Source organism: Euleptes europaea, chromosome 3, assembly GCF_029931775.1.
Source record: "Euleptes europaea isolate rEulEur1 chromosome 3, rEulEur1.hap1, whole genome shotgun sequence".
In the NCBI taxonomy this organism is placed as follows: domain Eukaryota; kingdom Metazoa; phylum Chordata; class Lepidosauria; order Squamata; family Sphaerodactylidae; genus Euleptes; species Euleptes europaea.
The window spans coordinates 35,583,856-35,605,238 of record NC_079314.1 but is presented as its reverse complement, the minus strand read 5'-3'; the positions used below and the strand labels follow the sequence as shown (position 1 = coordinate 35,605,238).

The 21,383-nt window shown below is 47.6% G+C and overlaps 1 protein-coding gene across 1 annotated transcript in view; it reads left to right on the top strand.

The window, feature by feature from the left end:
* The window catches only part of PHACTR4 (phosphatase and actin regulator 4), a 42,128-nt gene that overhangs the window by 9,907 nt on the left and 10,838 nt on the right, over positions 1 to 21,383 (top strand). Inside the window, exons 2-5 of the mRNA XM_056846709.1 lie at positions 5,596 to 5,772; positions 6,426 to 6,506; positions 13,688 to 13,852; positions 16,157 to 16,522. Of these exons, the coding sequence (XP_056702687.1) occupies positions 5,596 to 5,772; positions 6,426 to 6,506; positions 13,688 to 13,852; positions 16,157 to 16,522 (789 nt within the window). The remainder of the gene's footprint in view (positions 1 to 5,595; positions 5,773 to 6,425; positions 6,507 to 13,687; positions 13,853 to 16,156; positions 16,523 to 21,383) is intronic.

Genomic DNA, 21,383 nt, shown 5'->3' with positions numbered 1-21,383 from the left:
AATGGGAGATGCCAAGGACTGAACTTGGAGTGTGCAAAGCAAATGCTTTACTACTGAACTATGGCCCCTCACCAGGAACCCAGGTCTCCAGATTGTAGTCATATGCTCTAACCTCTACAACACACTCAGTGCTTTTTACTGTTCTGCAGATGACTTATCTGGCTATACAGACCAAAACAATGAGGGAATAGTACACTCTCCAGGCCGGGGGGGGGGAGGGGGGCAGGCAATGCAAACTGTGAGCCCATTCATGTGAGATAGTGGTTGATGTCAATTTGGAAATAAAAAATAGATGTTTTTCTTTCATGAGACTTTAGAAGGTGGGACCAGGATGAGGTGGGGGTGGCATATTTCGAGGTTGCACTAGGCCCAGAAAAGTGATGCTTGGGCTTTGTGTGTAAACGATAGAAGGCAGGAGAGAATCATTGTTAAATAGACAGTGTCATTGTAGATAATTGTAGGTATGAGCTGCAGACATTGACAATGCAAAATCAGGTTTGTTTGTCAAGTATGAATGCAACCCAATCATTCTCTGAGAGCCAGTGCAGTGTTTTCAGTGCTGGACTAGGACAGGGTCTGCAAACTGCGGCTCCTGAGCCGCATGTGGCACTTTGGCTGTTGAGTGCAGCTCTCCGAATTTGGTTCGGAGCCCCTGCTCTCGCGCCCACTCGCACCGGCAGCCGGGCTGCGGAGCCAGCGTGCCAGAGAGAGAGAGAGCACGAGAGCAGGCGAGCGGGCGCGCTGTCTCTCTCCCCCCCCCCCCCGCCGTGGATAATGGCCAGGTCCCCCTTTCCCTTGCCCTCAATGGTTGGGAGGCTAAAGCCTCCCCTCCAGCTGTGTGATTGCTGGGCGGGCGGCTCGGCGGTTCCTGCCCCCCCGCCTATCAGCTGTTGGGCGGCGCGGGCTTCCTTTGGTAGACCTGGCCTCCGGCTGAGTCCCATTGGGAGGCCATGTCTACCAATTGGCTTCTATGGGCCTCCGGAGGCCAGGTCTACTGCCAAGAGAGCCAATGGGTAGACCTGGCCTCCCAATGGGACTCAGCCGGAGGCCAGGTCTACCAATAGGCTTTTATGGCGGTAGACCAGGCCTCCAGACGAGGACTCCGGGCGGGGAGGGGGAAATGGCAGGGACTTACAATTTAATTTTTATCAATAAATAAGATCATTATTAAGTATGATATCAAGTTTTATTCAGTGTACCTATAGTTTAATTAAGACTTAAAACTTTAATTAAAGTTTATTAAGTTAATAAACAGTGTACCTACCTATATAGTTTAAGTTTAAGAAATTTGGCTCTCAAAAGAAATCTCAATCGTTGTACTGTTGATATTTGGCTCTTTTGACTAATGAGTTTCCCGACCCCTGGACTAGGAGACCCAGGTCTGAATCCTCATGGAAGCTTGCTTGGGTGATCTTGGGCCAGTCCCATGATCTCAGCTTAACCTGCCTCACAGGGCTATTGTGAGGATACAATGGAGGAGAGGAGAGCAACTTAAGCTGCATTGAGTCCTCATTGGGGAGAAAGCCAGGCTACAATGAAGTAAATTACAAATAAAATAGTAACTTATGGTTTTGCTGTTGGCACATGTATGTCTTCCTGTCCCTTCCTTTCCTTTAGGTCAGGATGGGGAACCTCAGGCCCGGGGGCCGTATGCGGCCCCTGAGGACATTTTTTGTGGCCCTCGGGAGCTCCGGTGGCCCTCCCAGAGAGTGTTCCTGGCACCATGGCTTACAGCGGTGCTGTGGCGCCCTTTTTTTTTTTTTTTGGACCTCCTCTCGCCGACTGTCGGCTGTTGAGCAGCGAGAGGGAAGGGGAAAGAGGCTGGTGGATCCCGGCGGCAGAGCATGCATGCAGGAGCCGATCGGGCTTCAGGGGGGCCCTTTTGTGGACTCTGGGGAGGAGAGAGCATGAAGACTGGGCCCGGTCACGCGGGGCTCTGTGCGCCGCCATGTGTGTGTGTGTGTGTGTGTGTGTGTGTGTGTGTGTGTGGGCAGGGGAGGCTGGGGCCCGGTCGCGCGGGGCCAGCGTGCGCGGGTATGTGTGTGTGGGGGGAAGGCTTTTCTCTCTTTTCTTCCTCTTTTTCTGTCACTCTTTCTCCTTTCTCTCCCTTTCTTTCTCCCTCTTTTTCTGTCTCTTTCTTTGTCTCCCTCCGTCCTTTTCTTTGTCTCCCTTCGTCCTTTTCTTTCTTTCTCCCTCTCTCTCCATTTCTTTCTCCCTTTCTCCCTCCCTCCTCCTCTTTCTCTGTTTTCATTCCTCCCTTGCAGATCGACTGTGGACTGCGCCCCCCTGGCACCTCGTTTGCTCGGGCCCACTGCTGGCTGCCCTTCCGCCTGGGAGGGGGAGTGGGGGCACCCTGCAGGCCTTCTATGTGTGGCCTCCCCTGGGGTTGCCAACCTCCAGGCGGTGGCTGGAGACCTGGCAACCCTAGCCTCTTCCCCCCCCCACCGGGAGATCTACACCTGGTATGGCCCCTGAATGATGTCATAAATGTGCAAATGGCCCTTGGCAGGAAAAAGGTTCCCCACCCCTGCTTTAGGTGGTAATGCAGAAGGAAAAACAAACTCTGATTTGCAACTGAAAGTGAAGAAGCTCTGAGATAATTAATTAACTTGTTCTTGGAAAACTTTATTTATATATTTATTTAAAGAAACCAGGCTGGGTTTGCTCAGCACTGCACACGCAAACACATGATGATGACGTTCATTCCAAATACATTTACAAGTTCACAATGTAATCCAAGCAGATCTAGGAATTTAGAATTCCATGGACTTAGAAGGACTGCATTGTAAATTGCTCATCTTCCACCATAAATAAGGTGCTTGATCTTTACTTCATTGGTAGCATATTGATGATGAATAGGCTTGGATGTGCCTTCAAGGGGCACGTTTCCACGTTCTGTTCAATGTGTGAACTGGCAAAACTACCTTTACCAGTTCAGAATACAGTGCTGAGCTCTCTGAGTATGGGCCCTTCTTTGCAGATATTTAGGGAAGAAACACATTGATTAACTTCTGCACCAGTTTTCAGCCCCCAGAGTGCATTCATGGCTGTCATGTCTCAACATCTGTTATGGTACAGGTTGGGTGGAGAGTTTGGTGACTTTGCTAAGATGCCCTCATTGAGGATAAAGGCTAGCACTTTAATTCTTCCAGTGTTCAAACTTGGGCATGCTCTCCATTAAGTACATAAACAATTACAGAGGAGCTAAGCTCACAGTTTCTAATATATGTCTCCCCATATGTGTGAGTGGTTGTACAGCAAACAAAGTGCGATATAGGGAGTCATTGCAGTAATGTCTCTGTAGGGTTTCAAGTGGCTTATTCTTTTTACCATTCATGACGTTTTCCTGGCCTGAAAATGTCTCTCGCTGCTGCTGTTTGCCCCTAGAGGATAAATAGTTCCACAGAGTTGTTTCAGCTCATGAAAAACATATGGAGGATAAAGGGATGATCCCCGCCCCTCTTCGCTAGGGTCTTGATCTGAATTGGGGTCCTTTATGCCTGTTAAAGCAGGGGCGGGGGGAGACTGGGAATTCTGAACATGGAACTCCCAGCATCATGTGTCATGTTTGACCTATAATGTTGTCTGGTGACCTCTTTTCTCAAAGCTGGAATTGTTATATGGCAAGTCCATCATGAACACGTGAAGCTGCCTTATACTGAATCAGGCCCTTGGTCCATCAAAGTCTATATTGTCTACTCAGACTGGCAGCGGCTCTCCAGGGTCTCAGGCAGAGGTCTTTCACATCACCTACTCGCCTAGTCCCTTTAACTGAAGATTCCGGGGATTGAACCTGGGACCTTCTGTATGCCAAGCAGATGATCTACCACTGAGCTATGGCCCTTCCTCAAGGTCATTATGCATGACCTGTACTAATTATGACTATTCATAGAAATCCATATCTCTATACACTTTGTGGGGTTTTTTTGAGAATTGGGGAGGGTAGAGAAGGGGCTAATTGGTAGAGCATCTGCTTGGCACGCAGAATGTCCCAGGTTCAATCCCTAGCACCTCCATCTAAATAGACCAGATGGTAGGTGATGTGAAAGATCTATACCCGAGACTCTGGAAGAGCCACTGCCAATCTGAGTAGACAAAACTGACCTCGGTGGACCAGAGGTCTGACTCAGTGTAAGGCAGCTTCATGCGTTTGATTTATATGCTGCTTCTACAGAGAACTGCTCGAGGAGGCTTGTGAGTAAAAACAATCCTATAAAAGCATCCAAAACACCAGTGTAATTTATCAGTATTAAACCTAAGACATGGGCCTAAAACAGTGACTGAGCAAGCTTTAAAAAAAATTCATAAACCAGTTTTCTGGCTAAAAGCAGACTGTAAAACAGCTTCACAAGATAAAGCTCCTTAGTTAAAAATGTGGGTAAAAATGGTCTTGGGCTGGCACCTAAAAGGTAGTAAGATAGCCAAGCCTCCACAGGTGCCACCACTGAAAATGTCCTGTCTCTAGTCACTACTTACCTCACTTCTGAAGGTGGGGATGCAGAGAGCAGGCCATAGGAGGCAGATCTTGGCTGGTGGCTTATATGGGAGGAGGTGGTCCACAGTGTTGCTTTTGGGAACAAGGAGTCACTGCTGATTGACAAGCACCAAAATTCTTTTTGGGAGGATGTGTACATTTGTAACCGAGACACCCAAAAAGGGAGGGGGGGAGAGGATGTCAAAAGGATGACAGGATAAAGGAAGTAGATGTTAATGGATATGGAGAAGCATTACTGAAAGGGTGGTATGTGAAAACTGGCATCCGTTTGTTTATGGAACTAATTACGCACTGCCATCTGTTAAGCCATATGCCCTGTTGTTCCTTTCTAAAGTCTGCAGTCAGAGAACCCAAATGCAGCAAAGACCAAGGGAGGAAAAAGTGAAGATTTACATGAGCGGTGAAGTCTTGACATTAAATCTCCTTAATGCTAGTTGTTCATATATCTCTTCCATTTGCCACATGGATTGCAACGTTGATGCTTTAAGTAACAGGAATGCACCCCCTCCCATCACCCTTCTCTTCTGAGAGCTCTTCCTTTTCGAAAAGGTTTTGAGAATGCCAGAACAGTAGGTGGAGTAGCAGGCTGTTATTGTGTAGCTTTCCTGAGATTGTTATTCTTGGCCATGGATGTTGTTGCATTTTGTTTTTAATGGGAAAGGAACTGTAGAATGGCCCAGCTTCTCTGATGGGGCAGATAATTTCAGCAGGCTCTTTTTACGAATCATCTTGCCAGACCATACAGCATTTAAAAGAAGTTTCACATAGATGCCAATAAATGCTTTATGTTGGCATTAATATGACTGCATTCCCTCAGGTTTGCTCTTTTCTGACACTGGTTTATAATTTCAAAAGGTTAGCCATGTTACTCTGCTGTAGCAAAGTAAAACAGAAATCAGTGGCGCCTTTAAGACCAACCAACCGTGTGCCTGATTATGTGAATGTTCTAGAGTTTTTCCGCTTAATTTTGTTCTCTATGTTTTCCTGCCTCTTACATTAATGTTCCTGCTCATAAATTGTGAGAACTGGTTTCGGGAATAGAAAAGTTTCTCCAAATGTCAGCTTATTAAGAGCTGCTGTCTTCTTCTATTTCTGTGTAGCTGAGGAAGTGGATCATCCGCTGAGTGATGGCGGGCTGGGAGCTGACGCTTTGGAATCTGGCGACACTACACCTCCCTCCAAGAGGAAAAGCAAGTTTGCAGGCTTTGGCAAGATTTTTAAACCTTGGAAGTGGAGGAAAAAGAAAACCAGCGGCAAGTTCAAAGAGACTTCAGAAGGTAACTAGCTCGGCAGCAGTATTTATTCCCAAACCTCTGGACATCGCTTTTCTGTTGGAATGGAACAGTGCCTGTTTGTGGTTCTGCCCTTCCAGTTGAAGCATTAGCAAAAACAATTCCAGAGTTGGTGCATCTCATATCTGAGCTTAAAAGTGGAACTTATCTGCAATAATACATGGGGACTCTTCCTATAGCTGGCTCACTAAAGCAGTACTCCCAAATAAAGGGCCATAAAAACTTAGTGCAGCTGTCCGTAGGTGATGGGAAGGAAACAGGAAGCTGAAAGTGATGTACTGAGATAACACATAGAGATCAGTGGATTCCATGACTAAGAGGTTTGGCAGCTGCTGCTTTTAAGGAATCATTGACTGTCTTTTCCATTTGGAGAGTATCAATATAGACTTCTTAGCAACGAGATGCTAAAGTTTGGCCAGCACCAAGAGCTTGTGTGTCTGTAAGATGATTGTGAACATAGTGCAGAATCTGTATTTAAATCTTCTTCCCTTAAAGCAGTTACACGGGCCAACTTATGATGTCTCCAAAGAAAGAAGTTCAGTTTTTAAAAATAATAGGACTTTTTCTTTTGTTTCTCCCAAACTTCCAACTTGCTCTGTATTGAGTGCTGGCTCTCTTTTTTCCAATTTTAATGTCAGTTTTAGAACGAAAGATTTCAATGCGAAAGCCAAGAGCGGAGCTCATTGAAAGAGGGGTTTTGTTCGAAGACCCTGAACAGGGTGAGTTTTTCCCGTTGTCTTCCTCTGTATATCCTTCTGACCCTGAGAATCCTCATCTTCTGGCATTCTTGGCTTATGTGATATCTCCCTCTACTAAATGTAACTCTTCAGTCCCCATCTGCTTTTTAAACATTTTCACTATGAGCCCCTGCAACTTCCTGGGGGACAAGGCTGTATTGCTGGTATCCTCTCCTTCCTCTCAGTATCTTTCTGACCCTTGCTATAGGAATGTCAGGTAGGTTAGATTGCGAGGTCGTTGCTAGGCCAAGGACCACTTCGTAGCTGAGGTATGAGCTTTTGAGGTTCCCCCAACCAAGAATTCAGGGCACTTTACTGAAATTATCCTAATGTGCGTCTTTACTCACTAGATTGCATTGGTGGTTGCCTTTTTACAAGAGAGAGAAAATTCTGAAGCAAACTTGATTCTTAACACATTAACTTTTCCTCTACCCAGGCAGGACCAGACTAATAGACATGGGGTGCCTATGATGATTTCATGGTGTTTATATTTGTAAACCACCTTGAGCGGGTCTCTGGAGAGGCTGCATAATTTTTTTCTAAATAAATATTATAGGAATCCTTCAAATCTGCAGATTTGTTACCTCATTGGCCATTGTTTGTCAGCCAGTCACTGAGAGTCAGCGTGTTGTAGTGGTTAGAAGGTCAGAGTAAGATCTGGGGGGACCCAGATTCAAATCCCCCACTCTGCCATGGAAGCTTGCGGGTGTTTGGGGTCAGTCACACACACTCAGCCTAACCTACCTCCTGAGAATGTTGTGAGGATAAAATGGAGGAAAACAGAACCATGTAAGCTGCTTTGGGAAGAAAGGCGGGGTATAAATAAAGGTAAGTACATTTATATACCAAGTGAGGCATGGACGAGGGTAGTTCCATGCATAGAGTGTCCCTAATGTCCTTACACCTTGTCCATGATACCTTCTGCTCTACCTATTTCCCGTCTTCACACTGGCTGCATTCACGATGTTGGTTTCCTCCAGCTTTGAACAGTACCTCCCTGTCCTGGGGGAGAAAAGCCTTTCTCCTGAAGTATGTAGAATCATCGCAAGGAGCAAGCTGGGAAGACTTTTGCATATTAGGAACTAAACTGAAGTGTGGGTCACCTGCTCTAAGAGTACTTGGCAGAATAGTTAATCCTGCCTTATCACTGTAAAAAGTCTGGAGATGCCTCATCCTCACAGGGGAAGGAAAGTAATCTGTAATGCTAAGTTATGACAGGGAGAAGGGAGACAAGATGGTGTCCATCCTGCAGGTAGGTGCTGTTTATTCTGGCTTGGTCCTGCTCGTATGTAGGCAAGGCTAGGCGTTCCTAAGCAACTGCCGAAAAAATTGGAAGTGGGAATGAACAGCTGAACAGCTCCCTTCACAACGTGTGCCTCATTTCTACATCCTCCGTACTGCAGAGAACTCCTGTGGTAATTCAGTTTATGGTTGGGATGTCTGCTATTGCAGGTTAGGCTGTGGGAATGTTTACAAGGAGTGGGGCAAAACCCACTGCCTTGTTAAATCTGGATCTTGCAGCAGTGGGTAGCTGCTGGTTTGGAAGGCTTTGTGCCTTTCCTTTTCTGTAGTATCATTTATTTAGTGCCCATCCTTTAATCCTACCCTTCCTCCAGTGAGCTCAGGGTGATATGCATCAATCTCCCTTCTTCCATTATATCCTCACAACAACCTTGTGAGGTAGACTAGACTGAGAGAAAGGTTGCCTGGTGCAAGATCTCCTGGTGAGCTTACATGGCAGAATAAGTAGGGATTCGGACCTGGGTCTCCCAGCTCCTATTCCAACTCCCTAACCACTATACTGTTCCAGCTGCTAATCTGAAGGATGGAAGGCAATAGGGTTGCCAACCTTCAGATGGTGGCTGGAGATCTCCTGCTATTACAATTGGTCTCCAGGCAACAGAGATCAATTCACCTGGAGAAAATGGCCACTTTGGAAGGTGGGTATGGTATTATACCCCATTGAAGTCCCTCCCCTCCCCAAACCCTGCCCTCCTCAGACTGAACCCCCCAAGTCTCCAGGTCTTTCCCAGCTCATAGCTGGCAACCTTAGAAGGCACTCCTTCAGAGGGAAGGGGAAAATGTCAGAAGCTGCCTTAGTGGGCATAGTTGTTTTACTGCCTGGTAAATGTGAAATTCATCTGTTTGGTGTGCTAAAAGATCTGCTTCTGGCCCAATCAACCACCTGCCTGTGCTGTGAGAACGATGATTCCAGACCCTAAGCCTGTGCTGATGTACAAGGTTGGCTGATGGTCCCAGCTTCCTCCTGCCTGGAGTATGTGTCTTTGAGACCCCTCATCCTGTCCCTGCCCATGCTGCTTCAAGCTTGCAAAGAGCATATTAACTTGCCTGTATTCTTTTGTCCTTAATAAGAAACAAGCAGTTTTCTCTTTTCACCAGGTTTTTAGAAGCCATCAAAGGCCAAGGGCTCTCTGCCAGGTGTGTTTTTTGTAGGTTTTTTTTAAATATATCCAAGGCCAAAGCTTTTCTCTGTTGGCAAGATAGTTGACTGAACCGCTGTTATGACTTCCTCCTTGAACAGACAGTCTGGAAGCGGAAAAGCGGAGGGAGCATCACTTTTTACTCTTTGGATATTGCTGTTTCTGATGGAAAACATAGCGTGAAAATGGTATTGTGAGAAAAAGCTGACAAAGGCCAAATAATTAAAAAAAACTTTTAAAAATCTCTTAGGAAACTTAGTAATGCCAAAACTTTTTTTAAAAATCCCAGTACCATTGGCCCAAAGAAAATTTGGTAAGCCCAAATGAGGGGCTTCTTGGGAAGTTAAAATGGCCCTGGAGCTGATCATGTGACTGGCCTTGTCACATGACAGGTCTCTTTTTTTTCTCCTGCTAAGTTGAAAGGGAGTCTGCCCCTGGCCAAAATAAACTAAGGGGTAAATCTGAAGTGTGTATGGGGGTAGGGAGGCCCCTTGATAACCTAGGGTGGTTCTGCGTCTGTCATAGCCATGTAAACCATACAATATCCAACCCTAGTAGTTAACTTCCAAAAGGTGTGCCGTGCAGGTCCCAAGCATCGTTTCTCTGGATTAGGGTTGCCACCCTCCAGGTGGTATCTGGAGATCTCCCTATATTACAACTGAAAATCAGGCCACAAGGATCAATTCGCCGGAGAAAATGACTGCTTTGGAAGATGGACTCTATGGCATTGTACCCCATTAAAGTCTCTCCCCTCCCCAAAGCCCACCCTCCTCAGTCTCCACCCCCCCAAATCTTCAGGTATTTCCCAACCTGGAGCTGGCAACCCTACTCTGGATCCAGTATATATTTGTAAAATCCATCTCCCACCCCACCATCACACTGACCTTGCCCCATAAACAGAATCTCATGAGTCTTGAGAGAAAACTGTTAATTTATGAAATGACTTAAATGGAGCATATCACTGTGTGGACTCTGATCTGGAGAACTGGGTTTGATTCCCCTCTCCTCCACATGAGCGGCAGAGGCTAATCTGGTCCTACCCAACTGGATTTGTCTCCCCACTCCTACACACGAAGCCAGCTGGGTGACCTTGGCCAAGTCACAGCTCTGCTAGAGCTCTCTCAGCCCAACCTACCTCACAGGGTGTCTGTTATGGGGAGGGGAAGGGAAGGTGATTGTAAGCCGGTTTGATTCTCCCTTAAGTGGTAGAGAAAGTCTGCATATAAAAACCAACTCTTCTTCTTCTGTGTAATGAGCTTGCGGCCAAATTGGGGCCCTTCTTGTATACTCCTCCCAGGGCCCTGGTGCTATGGGTAATAAATCAGCGGTAACCTAGAGTCATGGACGGCTGCTCTCCCACCTGCACCATCCTCACCTGGAGGAGGGAGCCAGGGCTGTCATTTTTCTGCTTCCACAAAAACCCCTCGCCAGCCCACCAGAATTGCCCTGGCAGGATTACAAAGCCAGGCTTTTCTGTTAGAAAAACGCTCTGATAAGGTCACTGGGCTTGATCTGTTTTGAGTGAGATCTCTATGATTTCGTCAGAGACAACCATTTTTGTCTGTTTTATGAAGATAAAAGGACACCAACTGCTGGAATGAGAGAGACAGGCATGACAACATTTTTTTAAAGGGGCTCATGTGGCAGGTTGGAGCAAAAACTTTCAAGGTTAGCTCTGAGAAGATGGTCCCACTGGGAAGGCACCCCTTTTAAAAAAAAGATACTTCATTTATAGCCCTCCTTTGTTGCATAGGTTCAGGGTAGATTACAAATTATAAGAACAATTCAGTTAGATAGCATAAGGCAGCCTGTAAACAATGCGGTAGGACTGGGATTACAGACCTGGCAAACAATGCAAGCAAGGAAGCAAACAAAACAAAACCTGTCTAAAGCATGATGCAGACACGACCTCCCATGTAGTTGCCCACAGTTTTCTTTTTGAATATGTTAACCTTTGTATTGTGGGAAATGAAAGAAGGTAGAGCAAAGGGGGCGGGGAGATCTCATACAAAACGAGGGAAGGGAAAGAATCCCCCAGGCCAGGGGTGTCCAAACTTTTTTCAAAGAGAGCCAGATTTGATGAAGTGAACATGCGTGAGGGCCGACCATTTTGCCTGACATTCTTAATTAAATTAATTAAATGCAAATTAACTATTTTATGCAAAGTTTATTGCAAATGGCATACTTATTATGCCCATAACCACAGACTGCACCACAAAAACCATGGCTACATTCTTTCCTTTCCCCAAAGCCCCTTTCAGCTCACCGGACGCCCCCCAGCTTCTAAATCTCCAACCTTCCTTCTGTAGGGAGAGAGCAGGAATTCTTCCTCCCCCCTCCCCCCCCCACTCATGTGCCTCTCTGGGGACTCTCTCCCTTCAACCATGCCGGGGGTATTCTGTCCTCCCCTCATCTGAGCCAGAAAATAAACTGGTTTTCATTCTCATGGAGTCCAAGATTCAAACACTCTGACATCTCCCATGCAGGGAGGAATGTGGAGTTTTTCTCCCCATGAGAGCCAGCGTGGTGTAGTGGTTAAGAGTGGTGGTTTGGAGCAGTGGAGTCTGATCTGGAGAACCGGGTCTGATTCCCCCACTCCTCCACATGAGCGGTGGAGGCTAATCTGGTGAGCTGGATTTGTTTCTCCCACTCCTCCACATGAAGCCAGCTGGGTGACCTTGGGCTAGTCACAGCTCTCTCAGCCTTACCTACCTCACAGGGTATCTGTTGTGGGGAGGGGAAGGCGATTGTAAGCCACCCTTAAGTGGTAGAGAAAGTGGGCATATAAAAACCAACTCTTCTCTTCTTCTTTCCTTCTGACCTTTCTGCTCTCTGCTCGGGGCTTTGACCTCCGGAATGAACACGGGTGTCCTCTGCAGACTCGGCCCTGTCTGAACGCACCTCGTTTCCAAACACGATACATGCCAGGAGTCATTTATTTCCCCCACCCCATCCCTTCTTTCGAAGCAGCCACTTGCCTTGGAGAGAACCTGCTGGGGGGTCTGACTCCAAACACTCCCTGCCCCCAAATCCAGCCCCCTCTCCCCTCTGCCTTTCCTTGACTCACAATCCCTCCACCCAAGACCCATCCAGTCTCTCCCCTCCTCCCTCCCACCCACCCTGCAAATCTGGATCCCTCACGAGGCCTCCGCAATGCAGGGAAGGGGCTGCATCTCCCCCACCCCAGCCTTCTGCAGAGAGGAAGGAGGAAAGAGGAGAGCCAGGTGGAGCAGCCCCCCCACCCCCAGGCTTTTCGGTGTTTGTGTGTGTGTGGGGGGTGTCTTTCCTCTCCCAGATTGGGGCCAGCCTCTGACCTCCCTTGCATTTCCCTCCCCCCCCCCCCCCGGCCACCTTTCCCACCCTCGAGTTTCCCCCAACCCATCCTCAGGATCCCCCTTGACTCACTCGGGAGGAGCTGCTGCTGCTTTTCCACACGTCAGAACAACAAAGGCCGCGTCCCCACGCGCAGGCTCTGGGTAAGAAGGAAGTGGCCTCTCTAGGGTTTCAGACTCGCTGGCCTTCATTCCGGGGGGTGGGGCTGAGACAGCCAATCGAGGCGACCCTCCGCCCAAGCGTCGCCCTCTCGGTCGGGAATGCAAAGCACAGGCGCAGCCCCCACGCGCCCCCTTTTCTCTGCAAAACGGGCTGGGGGGCCGTATTAAACCAGCCCAGGGGCCACAATTGGCCCCCGGGCCAGACTTTGGACATGACTGCCCCAGGCAGTTACAGCCAGTCTTTCTGTTGGAAGGGACTGATGTGGAAAACGTAGGCAGGTTCCCCCCCCCCTTTAATCCCATTCACGGACCTGCTTCCTGCAATAGTCTCGGAGCAGGTTGGTTAAAAGCACCCTACTAAAAGGGCCCTAGAGATGAAGACCCCCTTCTTGTGCTCTCCAGTGCAATCCCAAGCACTACTGGTGTGGGGAGTGGTGTGTGCCTCGCACGCCTGCATGGGCAGGCCCACAGTTTGAGCAAAGGGTTCAAATCATGAATTAAAATTATCTTTAAACTTTTCACCTGTCATTTTTTGTGATTGTATATTCAAAGAAATACAGCTTTTTGGGTGTGCACTCTTTCAGTCAATAAGATGAATGTTCCCCCTATATTTATGTGAGTTGTCCTTTCATTGGAGATCTCTGATACAGCTCCCCCGGGAGCTCTGCCCTCCCCTCCTCCAAATTCTAATCGATGTACTTGAAGTTGCATTACTGTATTGACCTTCAGCCAGTGGGGAGAGTTTGTGGGCTCCCCGTTCTCAAAGAACAGGAGCAACTAATGGTTTTTGTCAGTTTGAAAAGCAGGCGTCTTTGATGGTGTTCGGATTTTATTTAGAAATGGGGAACTCCTAGGCTGTGTGGTTGTCTTAATCATGGCATGGCCACATTCCATCATATCTGTCAGTTTTTAATGAGACAGTCCCCTCAGCTTTTTAACCAGGTTGGAAAAAAATATCCCTGGAAGACAAAGAATGCCGCATCTATCAATGTACAGGGGACTCCCCATCCTACCCCTTTCCAAAAAGGACAATCCAAAATGGTTCCATTTACAGTAAAAATGCACACAGGCAAGCCAGGAAGGGCTAATTAGTACGCTTTTGCTGTACCAATGAGGTGTGTGTGTAAAGATTTGCTGCAAAAAAATTGTGCTATCAAGTCACAGCTGTTCCTACTAAGTCTATCTCTCTTCTCCCTCTTCCCCTCCTCCCCCACCCCACCCTAAACAGATGGAGAAGAGCCGGACAAAATCGGTCACACGGCACTGAAAAATGGACACACAGTCCCCATTGATTGCTCTGGGATCACCGGCCTAAGCCACCTGGAGGAAGAGCCTGGGAAAAGGTCAAGCCTTAAGAAGCCTGGTCCATCTGAGGAACCAAAGAAATCGCAAGGTGACAAATTCAGAGGCGACTGCAGGAATGTTTTTTGGAGTGTGTGTGTGGGTGGGTAGGGGAGAGGAGGATAGGGAAGGAAAAATGGTGCCTGAGAAAAAGTCTTTGCAAAATGTCAGCTTCTCCCTGTGAAAATACCAGTTTTGAGATGTCTTTTTGTACAAGTGTCCGCACCCACAGTGATTTCCTCATTCTAAGACACACAAACTCACACCTTCACTACTGAGGCCTGACCCCACCCGGTTTATCTTTCCTGCTATCAACCATGCTGTCTCCTGCCCGCCCACACCCCGCTGGAATATGCCAGCCCTTCACCTTGTACTTCGCTTTGGGAATTTGGCAGGCACCTTTGGGAATTTGGCAGGCACCTTCCCTTCCCTGCTGCTCTTTTGAATATCTGCAGATTCTCCAACCAAGTCTTCTCCCTCCCCCTCCCACCCGAAAAGGAGAAATTCCAAGAGCAATGCCTTATACTGCAAATGGGGCCCAAACAAATATGGGGGCTGTGCAGGGAAGGGAGTGGGGATTTAACCCTTCAAGTCCTGCTCAGTTTCATGGTCGTAGGCGTTTTAAAGAATGAAAGATGTGTCCTTTCTCCTTTAAATTGCAGTGTGGGAGTTTGGTTTCAGTTAGCAAAAAACGAGCAGGTCTTTCCTTCCCAATTCAGGCTGAATGAGAATTGAGGCTACACCTACATGTAATTTGCCTCTTACAAACAAATGGAAACCCATGATCTTTGTCTGGTCTGCATTCTCAAAAGCTTTGGGAAAGGGACATTTAGGGTACTGGTAAGTAAAGGGAAGCCTGGGCGAAATGTGAGTGAAAGAGAAGCTCCCTTCTCCTGGGGATCTCCCTCATGCCAAACCCCTTCTAATCTCAAGTACTGACCGAAATTTTTTAAAGCTCTTTAAATACAGCTCTTTAACCGATGCAAATCTTTCTGTCCTGCCTCTCCCACAGCTTGAAGCAGTTTGTGAACACCTTTAAAGCTTCAACATATTGCCTCTATAAACTTTTACATCAAAACATGCCACAGATTGGCAGCAATTCAGCCAACAGTCCATTGGGTGGCCATAAGGGCTAGAAGCTTGACTGGTACATGATGATGTGATTGCATCCCTATTGAAAACTGGGCTTTTTTTTACTCTTCCCCATAAAGACCAAATTTCCAGGATATAAATTTTCATAAGTCTAAGCTCCTATCGCCAGATACTCCAGACAAGGAGTATATAGGCATATAATACACAGACCTTAGAATTACATTCAGTGTGACTTCTGAGTCCTATGGTTGTCAGCCAGCTCCTATTTGCTTTGTGCCACTTTTAAAGGTGCCCTGACCTGGATGGCCCAGGCTAGCCTGATCTCGTCAGATATGAGAAACTAAGCAGGGTCAGCCCTGGTTAGTATTTGGATGGGAAACCACCAAGGAATACCAGAGTTGCTGTGCAGAGAAAGGCACTGGCAAACCACCTCTGTTAGTCACTCGCCATGAAAACCCCAACAAAGGGGTCGCCATAAGTCGGCTGCGACTTGACAGCACTTTACACTCACGCACACACTTTTAAAGGTGCCTGGGTGGAGAATATGACTGCCTGGGATTTTTCAGTTCCATGGTGGAACTGAGCAGTATAATCTGTTCTTCTCCATTGGCACTCAGAAGCCATTGCAAATAGGGAGAAGGGGTTGAATCCTGAATGGCCTCTAATTTCCCCTCCCAAATTCTGAATTGTCACCACCACCACCCAAGATTTGTAGCTTGCCTCCATTAAGAATCACTGACCTAGTAGAAAGGCACCCTGATTTTGAGATTTCAGTAGCACCTTAAAGGTAAAAGGCAAAGGTCCCCTGTACAAGCACCGGGACGTTCCTGACCCATGGGGTGACGTCACATCCCGACATTTCCTAGGCAGACTTTGTTTTACAGGATGTTTTGCCAGTGCCTTCCCCAGTCATCTTCCATTTACCCCCAGCAAGCTGGGTACTCATTTTACCGACCATGGAAGGACGGAAGGCTGAGTCAACCTTGAGCCAGCTACCTGAAACGACTTCCGTCGGGATTGAACTCAGGTCGTGGGCAGAGCTTGGACTGTAGTACTGCAGCTGACCACGCTGCGCCACAGGGCTCCTCAGTAGCACCTTAGAGACCAACAATATTTCCGAAGTATAAGCTTTAAGAGAGTCAAAACTGCCTTTGTCAGATACCAGGAATCTCGAATCTATGGTAGCTCTTCTGATTTTGAGATGGGTACTTGGAGGGGATCTCCACCACACTAAAAAAAAGGGTTTTATATATTTCTCTTTTAGGATCGTCTGGCAGTCATCTCAGTTCGGAACCGGCACCTGACTATCACGCCTCCAAGCAACCTTTGCTTCCTCCAAAACGGCCGTTGTCACAGCCCACTTCCCAGGAGGGGAGCGACACACACGGACCGGATCTCATCCCTACCAGTGCTGCAAGGACTATGCCTTCTTCCACAATGGCAGTGACTGCCGGTGCAACCAAGGGCCCCAGTTTTTCCACTGCCCCTTCCCCGGTCCCCAGAACTGTGCCCTCTGCTCTCACAAATGCTTACACCACTGCTCCCTCGAGCGTTACCAATGCCGCCCCTGCCAAGCAGCCCCCCATCCCGCCTCCAAAGCCAGTGAATAGGAACAGCAACCCTTTAATAGGTAAGTGGCTTAATCTACGGGCCGCCTCTGCTATCCTTTGATGGGCCCTCGCTTGGCATTGGTTAAGGATGTTTATGCCCAAAAGCGACCGACCCCATTGCTGTGCCCGTTGTACCCTTTGTTGCTCTTGCCACAACAACATACCCAGCTGTGTCTATTCGCAAGTTACGTACAGCCCGCCCGAAGGCAAGAGCCGTATGGTCTGTCTTCTCTGCTGGTGAGTGTTAATGATGGATCATAGCAGGTGGGCTTCAGGCTGTGCAGTCACAGGTGACTGGAGAAAGTGCACCAAACATTAAACAGATCCAGGAAGTTTAGCCATGTAATGTCACAGCAGAATTAAATCCCAAGTCCAACCACATTGTTCCAGACTCACAAAATTCACTGCAGCGTGAGCTTTCATGAGTCAGGTGCGTAGAGGGATACACTCATAGCAGAAGTATTTGTACCGAAAGTTACAGTATTTCTGCTGTGAGTGGTAGGTACACTCTGTGCATCTGATGAAATGAGCTCTGACTCACAAAAGCTCTTGCATTTTTTAAAGCATTAAATGCAAACCTGACATACTCCCCCCACACACAAATTAACAGAGCCTCACATGCAGTTGTATCTGTTACAGCTGTCCACAAATGCTACCCCCAGGGGCTACCTCTTGTGCAATAGAAGTTCTGGCCTAAGCTGAGTTGCACTCTTCTAAGCCTGTTGGTTTCTCCTAGATACTTTTAGAGGCTTCTTGGAACCAGATTTAGCATAGCACTTCCACTGTATTAATTGGGCTTGTGTAAGAGGCTAGCGAGGTATAAACCAGGGTGCTAGGATGGCTCAAAGACAGTGTTCCTTAATATGTCTTTCATCCTTGTATCCTTCTTTCCTTCCCTTATGCGAGAGAGTTGTGTGAACCACAGTTTGGGAACCACAGCGCATGGAAAAAATGCTAGGGCAGGCTTGTTCTTGCATTTAAAGTCTAGGAGCCATCACTGTGGAAGCCCTGCTTCTCATTATTGCAGTTTTTAACCAATTATATGAAGAAGGCATATTTGCAGCAAGCACATGGGCTGATTCAGGGACACTCCATGTCCCCAGCTACAAGGTGGCTTTCTGTGTCCAAAACAGATATGTCGATTTGCCAGTTGGTTTGGTATGAGTTGGGGTGGGGATCCCTTCCAACCAGCCTCTCTCTGACTTCATAACTTCTCTCCCTTCATAACTTGGGATTTGCTAGCTCAAGTCAGGGAAAAAGAGGCCGAAGTAACAGTTCAGGAACAAAGCACAGGGCTGTTGCCTGAATGCTCGCCGAGGGGCCTGCTCAGTGCAGCTGCTCACCTGGGCGAGAAATCTTGGAAATTGTTACAGCTACTGGACTGTGCACCTAGACTAAATTGGAAATGAAACACCTATGGAGGAGAGGGGGAGAGAATGTTACCCATGTCAGAAAATGGTCAGTAGCGCTCCTGGCCCAGCAGTGCTGTAGGGCAGGCCCTTGCCGCACCTGTGGTTTGAGGGTGGAGTTAAGCTGTAAACAGATTGGGGAGCCCACGCCTTTTTCTGCTCACCTGCTGAGAACCCGCAGAGGGAGCCTGGAGCAGATTTCATAATTTTACTCCAGAGCTTGTGCTTAAGACAGGAAGCATGACATGCCTTTTTGGGTTTCTTTTCGACAAACCGGGCAAATTCTGCTCTGTTGAGCTCCTCCAGGCCCCACCATGTTGTCACCTAAGGGAAGGCATATAAAGGAACAGAAAGGAACGTAGCAACTGGGGCCAGGGATGTTAGGTGGGATGGGAATGATACCACTACGTAAGAACTCCTGAGATGGCAATTGATTAGGTATAAAGAAAACAGAAACAACCCAACAGAATATTAACCTCAAATACATTTTTGCAAGCTTCTAGGGACTAATTTTGCCCTCATATGACAATATAAACTATGTGAACACCTGAGAAAATGTCTTTAGTCCCCATAAGCTTATGCCACAATCGATCTTCTAGTTCTTAAGATACCCGGACTCTTGCGTGTGCATTGTAACAAACTAACATAGCTACCTACCCTTCTTGTGCATAGGTGAATCTCCTTAAATTGGGGGGGGGGAGGGTAGCACAGGAAGTTTATTTCATTCACTTCCTTTATATTCCACCTTTCTCCCCAACGGGGACTCGAGGTGGCTTACATCATTCTCCTCTCCTCCATTTGTATCTTCGCAACAACCCTGTGAGGTAGGATAGGCTGAGTGTGTGTGACTGGCCTGAAGTCACCCAGCAAGCTTCTGTGACACTGTGGGGATTCAAACCTGGGTCTCCCTGACCTTACCTAGCCCGACTCCGGCTGCTATGTACTGGCTCTCAGGGTTGCTTGGGAGGGACTTGAGCTCATCCAAACCAAGACTGTTCTGCAGGATATCCTACACAAGGCTCAGCAAAGGGTTTGTGAGGTCTCAACGTCAGAGCCTTGTGTGGTCTCGGGAGCAGCATCACTAATTTTATACTTGTTAAGCATGGGAAGGTTTAATGTTGTCATGCCTTGATGTGGAGGCTCAGAGTTTGCATGTGTGATAATGGTAGACCAGGTTCCTGTTCAGCTGCTTAGAACTGTATTCATGGGAGTGGTCTGTAACCTGGCTGTTGTTGGGTCCCAGCTCTATTTCTAAGTCAGGAAGATGTCTGTTTAGTCAATGCATAGGGTTGCCAGGTCCCTCTTCGCAACCGACGGGAGGTTTTTGGGGCGGGCCCTTAAAAGGGCGGGGTTTGGGAAAGGGAGGGACTTCAATGCCCTAGAGTCCAGTTGCCAAAGCAGCTATTTTCTCCAGGTGAACTGATCTCTGTCGGCTGGAGATCAGTTGTAATAGCAGGAGATCTCCAGCTAATACTTGGAGGTTGGCAACCCTATCAATGCAATGAGAATAGCTGGAGAAATATTCCCCGGTTTGATGCCTGTGGTAGCCAGGGATCAGCGAGTACCATCAAAATTATTTGGCCCTTGATCTGTGAGGGGAGAGTTAGGAAATTTGAAGCATAAAACGCCAACCGGTCTTTGCTGACAGAGAACCTGTTTTGCTCTTTGGTGTTGCTACCTCATGTGGTCTGCTGTGGTATTGCACCCTCTTGTCCGGCTGGTTTCAAATTAGCATATTTACTCATTTTCTCATACCAAGTCTCCTGCTCGAAATAAACAAGGCGGACTCTCAAAGTGCTACTGAGATTTAAAATATAAAGAGATTAGCCGAGGCATGGGAAGGCACCCGACATACTATAAGAGTCCTTGGAGAAGGAACTGTTTTGCAGCCAAATACTCACGACAGCAAAGATACAGAGTGGCTCCCAGTGCCGAACAGCCCAATGCAGGCAAATGTTAAGATGCCAGCAGGGGTTGACTTGGCAAGAGGGACAAATATGCAGGAGCTACTTCATGATGCCTCCCTCCACAGATGTATGTGGCCAAAACCACAGCTACCTTCTAAGTGACAAGGAGTTCTGTGTCAGCTGCTTACTCTTATTACAAGCTCCTGCAATCAAAGATAACACCATGTATAAGCTGCTTCCCTCTAGTTATTACAGATCTGTTGTGCTGAAGGCTGGCCTGTGAACCTCATTTAAGCACAGGCCTTGTGGTCCCCTGTGGGTCATCTTTCCCCCTCCCTTCCCTATGGGTCTAGTCCTGACGGTTTCCAGGGATGTCAGCCTCCAGGTGGGACCGGGAAATCCTCTGGAATTACACCTCATCTCCAGGCTACAAAGACCAGTTCCTCTGGAGAAAACAGATGCTTTGAAGGGTGGACTCGCATTGTACCCCACTGAGGTCCCTGTGCTCCCCAGGCTCCATCCCAAATATCTAGGAGTTTTCCAGCCTGTAGTTGGCAATCCTACTCCCCATCAGTGGCCGGGGGTACCTGGCAACTCTAATGGCTCTTTATCTGTTTCTTGTAGGCCCTAGTTTGATAAGTGCAAGAAAATGGGGGAATGATAAGATGGTAGAGAGAGCCAATGTGGTGTAGTGGTTACAGTGTCAGACTGGGATATGGGGGACCCAGGTCCCCCCTCTGCCATGAAAGCTCCCTGGGTAACCTTGGGCCAGTCACATTCTCTCAGCCTAACCTACCTCTCAGGGTTGTTGTTAGGATAAAATGGAGGAGGGGAGAACGATGTAAGCTGCTTTGGGTCCCCATTGGGGAGAAAAGGGGGGTATCAATGAAATGAATAAATAAGAAATAAAATGGTAAAATGTGGTGGTGGTAGGCGAGCTATGCTGTGTTTTACTACGGATAAAGGGATCACATTTTGGAGTGTTCTCTGTGATAAACTCCCTGTAAGTAGAAACCCAAAGCAACAAGCTAAGGAGATTTTTGCTTTCTCACCACTGTGCTGATTTTCCTGCTTGCATGGAGCCTCTTACGTGAAGGAGCATTAAAAACATATCTGCCACCTGTGGTCTGAAATGGTGCAGCAGAGTCCATTCTACCACCCCAAACATTGTACTAACTTCATATTTTTGCAGGTGCAAATGAAGGCTTAGTGTCTGCAGAGAGGAAGGATACAGTAATAGCAGGGTTTATGGGCCACTCTGTTGTCAAATCCAGACAAAGGTCGTAAAAACATCACATCCACACTCTGAGCCAGAAAGAAAGCATTGGCTGGCAACAGATGCCTGCCTAACCTCTGTGTCGACGGAAGGAATCTCTGGGGTATGGCTGCCATTAGCAATCGTTATATGGAATAACAAGCAGAAATCCCGTATTTACTATTGCAATCCTCCCCATGCTGGTGGGTCGTTTCAGATCTGGTGGGGTTGGATAGGGAAGTGTGTGGCATACCCAGAGAGCTGTTCTAAGCAGAGTTATACCCTTGAAGTCAATGGGCTTAGAAAGGCA